The sequence below is a fragment of the Antrostomus carolinensis genome, unplaced genomic scaffold (assembly GCF_000700745.2).
Source record: "Antrostomus carolinensis isolate BGI_N321 unplaced genomic scaffold, ASM70074v2 scaffold2164, whole genome shotgun sequence".
NCBI lineage: Eukaryota > Metazoa > Chordata > Aves > Caprimulgiformes > Caprimulgidae > Antrostomus > Antrostomus carolinensis.
The window spans coordinates 21,208-29,195 of record NW_010309867.1 but is presented as its reverse complement, the minus strand read 5'-3'; the positions used below and the strand labels follow the sequence as shown (position 1 = coordinate 29,195).

At 35.1% G+C, this 7,988-nt stretch overlaps 1 protein-coding gene across 1 annotated transcript in view; it reads right to left on the bottom strand.

Annotated features, from left to right (window-relative positions):
* Positions 1 to 580: 580 nt before the first annotated feature.
* Positions 581 to 7,988, bottom strand: part of JMY (junction mediating and regulatory protein, p53 cofactor) — a gene marked incomplete at its 5' end in the record, with an annotated part of 28,196 nt that continues 20,788 nt past the window's right edge. The window contains 4 exons of the mRNA XM_010166202.1: positions 581 to 888; positions 3,128 to 3,680; positions 4,977 to 5,072; positions 7,471 to 7,557. Of these exons, the coding sequence (XP_010164504.1) occupies positions 581 to 888; positions 3,128 to 3,680; positions 4,977 to 5,072; positions 7,471 to 7,557 (1,044 nt within the window). The remainder of the gene's footprint in view (positions 889 to 3,127; positions 3,681 to 4,976; positions 5,073 to 7,470; positions 7,558 to 7,988) is intronic.

The following is a 7,988-nucleotide window of genomic DNA, read 5'->3' as shown; positions in this document are numbered from 1 at the left end:
TATTTACTGTTATAATCTGGAAATTCAATTAACTTGGAGAGTTTACAGCCTGAAACCAAGCTATCAAAGGACACAAAGGTTAAGCAGTGAGATTTCTATGTGTTCAGCAGTCACACGTAATTGTCTTTCACTTGGAGCTATTCAGTCTGAAGTGATAAACATGCTAAATAATTACAAGGCCAGAAGTAATTAGAAAATGAGTACAAGACATGTCCAAGATTGATTGTGCTGCTTGTTACTTAAAAGCTTTTTAAAGCTTTTTGGTAAGCTGCAAAAAGTCCCTTCAAATTTACTAAATAAAATAGAGCTTTTTATAGGAGCAGTCCTGTCAACATTCAGCGAAAGTATTCAAACAGTAAAAGGCTAAGATGTTGCCTAAGAAAAGTTTTCCTTACTATAAACCTTAAATTCTTTGAGAAGTCAGTGATGCTAAATCCACACATACAAGTTTTACCACGCTGTGACAAGTTTAGTCACATTCATACTAAGTCTCCTAGAATACTCAACCTGAGGCTTAGCTGCTATTGTTATACCAAAAGTGTTGAAGAATTTTTTTTTTTAAATGTAGGTTAATTACAGGTTAATTTTCCCAGTCTGTGCAAGGCAAACTCTCCTCTTCATCCTCTGATTCAGGTGACGCTTCCTTAATTCGTCGCAATGCTTCATGGATGCTCCTTGTCAGAGGGTCAGTATCAGGCAGAATTGTAAAGGATTCTCTCAAAACATCTTTCTGCACTTTCTTCAGTTTCACCCCTTTCCTGATCTGTGCCAAGATGTTATTGCTATCATCTTCATCAGGAAAAGGAGGGAGACTTCTCTGCTCAACTTTTCTTAAATGAAAGCTGCCACGTTTCAAGGAAGCCAGCACTTCATCCATTGGGGAACTCACTGCAGTAAATCAAAAGACCTTCAGTATTTTTGCTAAATTTATCAGTCTTCATTTATATTTCCTACAGACCAAAAAGTAGCCACATACTATTAACGTGATAGTCTAACACTATAAGTATAATGGTAGCTCCACTGCTGTTTTAGCCTCCAAATTTATCCTATTACCAGGTCAGAACAGGTTTATACAGACAATCCTAATTTTGAAACTACTTAACCTCCTACCAGGCAGATAATAAAACTTTTTGAAAAAGATGGATTTCCTGTTTGCAGTCAGGAAAATCAAAATAGTCACAATAAATTCAACTTAATGAAAGTGTTTATTAATATTATTGACTTTGAAACTCAGGTAATGAGTACGTATTTTAAGTATTGGACTATGCAGTCCATTCTCAGCACCTGCATTTTGTGGCTGATTTTCCTTACTACAGAACTACTACTGAGACAAGCAGCAGTATATGGATTTTCCTGCTTCTCTGGATTCATGTATGTATTAGCACCTAGTCTATATAATTTTTATATATTTTTACACATAAAAACTTAGACAGCATGCCTATATAGATTCCTTTCCTTCATAATCAATGAAAAAAGAGAAATAAGAGTTAATACTTCATGACAAATCCTTCCTTTATCACCAATTTGAAACTACGTCTCTGCAGAAATAAAAATCAGGCTTTGGGTTTGTCAAGAGCTACAAGTAGGTAAGATCACCATCCTAGGCAATAATTATAATAAAGTATAACAGTTTGAAATGGCTTGCATACACTAGCACATACAATGTGCAGCACATATCAATCAACGATGAATATCCATCTCCAATTTTTTTTTATATTGTAGAATACATTTTTAAAACGTGGGTGGGCTTTATCCATCAGACCAATGGCCCAGACAGTTGGAACAGACACAAGGAAAAGAGAAACAAAAGAATACACAGCTGCAAATTCCAAGGAGGAAGGAAGGACTGTAAAACACTCATCTGTCATACAGAAACAAATTTCTGAAGGCACTTAGAGACTTGGAACATCTCAGGGAATACAGTACAGCAGGTGGAGTGCTGCTGCAGACCTAAACAATACTCTTTTAAGAGGCAGGATATAATTTGATTTTATATTTGTCATTTTATGATGTATATCAAATTGCACATACAATAGGTGCTTTATGTAAAATTGTAAGATAAAATGGGTATCAGAAAAATAAACAATAGGACTACAGAAAAAGAAAAATGGACCACTCTTATTTCTGTCTGATTGATGAAGACAGTTCTAATTTGTATTTTATATGCGGGAAAATGTCAATGCAGGGATGTTTTTTGTAATTAACAGAGCCAGATAGAATTTTTAATAAAGTGTTAGTGCAGCCATATTACAGCAGTGTGAATCAGGCTCCACTCCAGGTACTTTTTCTTAGTGACTTTCAATAAAATAGTTCAGCTGAGAGCTTTTGAAAATCCCGTCTCTGATTTTCAAAAAAAAACTTAACTCCAATACAGCATGTTTCACTGGAACACCAGGATTATTTTGTTCAAACATAGCTGCCATTCTCCCCATTTTATATATGGGATAAAGAATAAACAGTTAAAAACAAGTAAGCACAGAATCCAGAAGTTGCAACAGATCTCCCAGCTCAGCCCTGTGCTCTGTTCATTCTCCTCAGTTTCCAAAGATGTTTTTGAACTTTTAACTATTCATTAACATGCTTTGCTGAATGACTACAGATTTAATTTCCAACTGTAGTTAAATGTATATATTCTTACTCAGCTCTCAAGGATACTTGCGTGCTTGTGGATTTTTGTATGAAAATTTCAAGAAAACTTTAAGATAGCATTCTCAAGGTTTCCTATATCCCAAGATAAGTATTCATTTTACTAATAAATTATGTAAAAGTCAGTTATTAAAAAAACTTCATCCTCAGGTGAAGCATATAATATTTGCAATACTGGCTGTAAATTAGATAGGGAAATATTATTTTAGGCAATGATTAGCTCCATTTTCTAGCAAGTCTAATGTGGTATATCATAGAATCAGTTTCACAAGTGTTTTCTGTCTAAATGAACAAGTATATTGCACACTGTCATAAAGTTCCTAACATTTGTTTTAGTTGCTGACATTTGTCAACTGAAAAGGATTTAACAACTTGCCCGTTAATAATTATAAATGAATTGCAGCATACACTTTTCTATAGAGCAATTCAAAAGAGGAACTGATGTACATTACAATTATATACCCAGGAATGAAAATACTACCTCTCCTCCTCTGTAAACCCTCTAGATCACCAGTCTTCTTAAGCTTCTTCTTGGCACTGACTAGCTGACTGCTGTCAAACAGATGTGCTGGTGGGACACCAGAAGAGTGCTGGACTCCTTTCTCCTCACTTGGACGTTTAACAAAGCTGTCGCTTTTCTCTAAGAATTTGGTGACATCTTCCTTGGAGGGCAAAGGTGGAGGCAGAGGTGGAGGTGGTGGAGGCAAAGGAGGTGGAAGTGGTACTACAGTAACAGTCTCTGGTTGAAGCTCATTACTGGTGACTGGAGAAGTACTAACATGAGGCAGTTCAGAGGTAACACTATTGGGAGGTAACGAGATATCCTGAAGTTCTTCTAAGCTTGTGGATTCCTGCACTTGCAAAGGCTGAACTGCATTTTCCAGTTCCACCTCTTCACTTTTCTCTTGAACTTGTATGGTTGCTGGCAAAGATTGAGGCTGATCGACACAGGACACTGAGCTGGCTGCACACTTTCTTCTTGCATGAGCCAGCCGTAGTCTGGTTGATTTAAGTATTACTTGCCCAGGGTACCGCTAAAGTGAGAAAGTTATTGACAATTAGGTAAGTACATGCAACACACTCTTCTAGATACTAAGTACTCATTGTTAGGGTTTGCCTTTCTGACAAGTAGAATTCATCTGCTATCTCCATTCATTTTGCTCTGGATGTAAATCAAAGCAAATATAACCTTACCTTTATGCAAAAAAAGATCAATTTTCTTAATTTTTATTCTCAATTAAGCCACAATTTACATGTGGTTGGTCTAGTCAGGGATACACAAGGGTTAAAATTAGGATTTCACTAAGAATGAGACTGTACATTCAAAACTGTTTTTTCTGCAAACTAAAATTCAAAATTCCCTCTTGCTTTCCTTTTCTAAAACTGGTCAATGGTTCCCTCTGCAACAAAGTCCTCTCTGACCTAAAACACTGACCTTAGATGTGAATCACACTGCTTGAAAAAGTACCTCTTGAAAACACCAAATATTTTGAGACTTTCCAAACTATTTTAATTTAGTTCTTAAGTTTGCTGCCTCAATATCTCTCTTTTCAGGTTAGTTTCATCCATGGCGATTTTTATGCAAAAATAAACTGCTTCTGAAGGACAGATCTAATTCATTTTGCACAACTGTGGTAGGCCTAAAGCAACAGAGATCATAGCAATATAAACATGCTCATACATAAAGTCAGCTTGTTAACAGTTGCTGGTTTAAATAAGAAAACTTGCTCTAATTTATAGAAGCTATCCAATTCAAAAGCCTTGCAAAAAATAAGGATATGAAGAGTGTACTGCTGAGCAGGACAGCTTTCTAGTAAAGAAACTGTTCACATCTGTATTTTTTAATGTATTCAGAAAAAACAGAGAAAGTCTTCACCAATTAATACAGTCTCTGTTTTCTTGCACTTTCACCCCTTTCCTTAATCTCTCCCCCTCATTTCATCTCCTATCCATTTTCTGATACTTACATTGTAATAGAAAGGGGCAGGTATTGGGCAGGTGTTCTAACAACCAGCAGTAGTAGAGGTATGTCAGATGGTAATGTTCTTTGTGGGAAATAGCATTTAGATTATACTTTCAGGAATATTTGCTAAGTGTCTAGTCACAAGGTGTAAATGTAGGAGTGAACAAAAGCTTATTATGGCACTGGGAATGTAACAGCCAGAGGAGTTAGTTACCACCAATGCCGTATTTTGTTGTAAATTTTTCAAAGAACAGTTATCTATACAATAAAAGAGAAAAATCTAATAGCATAGTATAGTCCTGGAACTATAGTGAGAAATTCTTTTGCAAAAGAAACTGGTGGACAAGAACAGCTCTTCTTCTGCTACCTGTTTAAATGTGCGAAGTCTGTCCAGTGTTTTCTGCCGTTCCTGACTAACCCAGGAGCTCTTTTTTTCCTCTTCATCTTGTAACTGATCTCGCTTCTGAGAAAATACATGGAAAACATATAAGTATTACATCCAATGCTACATTTAGCATAATTTAAAAAACTTAACTAAAATAACTCCTTTACTCATTTTTAGGAATTACATAACAATCTACTTCTCAAATAAACACATTTCTGAACTTCAAAACTTGCTCCCTTTAATTAAAAATGGTATAGATTAGACAGACAGCAAACTGGTATTCATTTTCTCTCATCCCCAAACCAAAATGACAGTCCAAATTGCAAGGTTACACATTTAAAACAAGTCATATTAGGTAGTTTTGTGTTGCAAGAAATCACAGAACTCAGTGCCACAAAGTTTTGAGTCCAATACTGAGCAAATTAAGTAAACATTTTCATTATAATTTACAACAGTAAATGAAAGTTTTTTATTTAATTAACTTATGCTATCATCATTAATCTAGCTTGATTTTCTGTAATGTTACTTAAATAAAGGTTTGAAGCCCTTCCTTGCAGCTAAGACAGTTTTGTTTTTTTTTACTTGTTTGGGGATCTTAACCTCAGTGAAAACACACGTCTGGATCCATCTCCTTTAACTAGTCATCCATTTTCACAAAACTTCAGAGAAGTTACTATATCTTTGAAACAAAACACTACTCTTCAGTCAACTTTATTGAAAGTCAATGCTAGCTATCAGATGACAAAAGTCATTGTGTGCAAGTTCAGAAGTTATCAGGAAAGGTGATAGAACAGGTGACTATAAAGAAAAAGGCCCTGAGCAGAAACAGCAGCTTTAATTCTTAAAAGACTCACAGCATTAATTTTAAAAGCCCATTTTCATCATCATAATTAAAAAATCTGATCACTTTTGTGAACTTCTATTGTCATTCAGTCAACACAAAAGCAGTGTCTGTGTGCCTGCCCATTTTCAGAAGTCAGCTAGTGGCCTGATGTCCTTCATAAAGAGTTAACTCCTGTGATTTGGAAGGAGGTAAGTATAGATGCATTAGGGAAAGGAACAGGAGAACGTGTCTGGAAAATAGTAAGGACAGAAAACAGGAAAAGGTGAAGAGGAAGAGAAGGATGTGGTGAAAATGACAGAGCCATGGGGCAAAGAAGTTAAAACAGAAGCATAAAGAAAGGTTTATATCAAAAAGTAAGGATAGTTCTACCACTACACCTGCATGTTACGTAAGCAATCAGGTCAAACTTTTCCTGAAGCAGTCTCAAACTCAAGGGGGTTTTGTTTGGTTTGGTTCAGGTTTTTTTGTTTTGTTTTGTTTTTAAGTAAGAATAGTGAAATTACAATTCTTACTTGGTTTCAGATTTGGACACCCTTGAGGTTATCTTTTCAAAATTCTTCATGAAAACCAGTAGCTGAAAACCTTTTACAATAATAGTATAAATTTTTCCATCATATTATTAACAGCAAAAAAAGAAAAAAAATTCCATAAGGTTCTTTATATAATGCAAGCAGGCAACTCCATTAAATAAATAAAGAAAAGCCCTGTAGTGTTTGAGAGACAAGGAAGTCCTTCAGCTTTGTCAAGTCTTATGTTTAAGAGTGATAAATGGACTACAATCCACACAGCAAATTCCTTTGCCGTATTGTAAGAACTGAAAAAAAAAAAGTATATTTTTCTAAGTTCCTGAAAGAATATGCCAATACATACTGTCTTTCACAAGTAGTCTTTTCATAAAATGAATTACACAGCTGACTTCCCGGACAAATGTATCAATGTTAAATATGTATAAGAATGAAATAGAATCACTTTCACTAATATAATTGAAGCCTGAATTAAAGAGACTTGGATTTCAATGCATCTTTGTCAGTGAACTTTATTAAATATTGATACTGTATCAGCTCCCAAGACCTAGCCCAGAATTTGAGTATTCTTTAACATAAAGTCTATTATGTTCAGCATAAGAGTTGGACAAGCTAGCCTAGTCTCTACAATGAGACTGCAGAGAATCATGGAGCATACAGCTGGAACTACATCTTTATACAACAGAGGCGATGTCTTTTACAGAAAGAAGAAAGATAACAAACAAGCTTACTGAGACTGAAGAATAAACGTGTATGGTTTTCTTACTCATTTTAGCATATCTGATGCAGTACTCAGAGACGTCTGGAATCATCTATGTGCACATGATAACACAGTGCATGCAGCCTAACCCTAGCAGTAATCACTTAAGACTGTGAACCTAGCATTAAAGAACTGTTTTATTTGCTTGGGTTCAATGTCATCCTAACACAGCTATATACTCCCCCTCACCAGCATAATATAATACAGAAATCCATGGTACAAAGGTCAAGGATATACATCATCTTTTGAAAACAGCCATCACTCTGAATAGTCTCACAATTAACATATAATGAGGAATGCAAGCTATTAACTAAAGGCTAACGTCAACAGCAGAAAATTCAAACTTACTAGCTGAGCAGTATGATGCATTTTGTATTCCTCCTCACTCTGGTGATGCTGTTGGATCTTTTCATTATGCTTTGCGATACAGATCTCCTGTAGAGACATAAAATATTATCTATAAAATACGAATGTCAAATACCAATTTACAGGGTATAATGTCTTATTTAGCAAATAGCACTAAGAATTTAAAAAATAAAAATTACAAAGCATATCTCACAAGCTAATTTAACTTACAATAAAAGCAAAAAATGGAAACAAAACCAAACCAGACAACCCAAGCCTATTACTTTTAACTGCCAAAAGAATACACAGAAGTAACAGCTGCTTAAAAAGTCTGTTCTACAATACCAGTAAAAAAGTGACAACAAACACTGATTTGTCAAATAGTTCATAAACCCTTGTGAAACTCCATATACTTGTATACATGGATAATAACTAACTCTCAAATATACTACATATTCCTGTTTATACAACTAGGCAGCTTCCCATTTGCAAGTGTCAGTCTATGTTCTGCATGTACAATC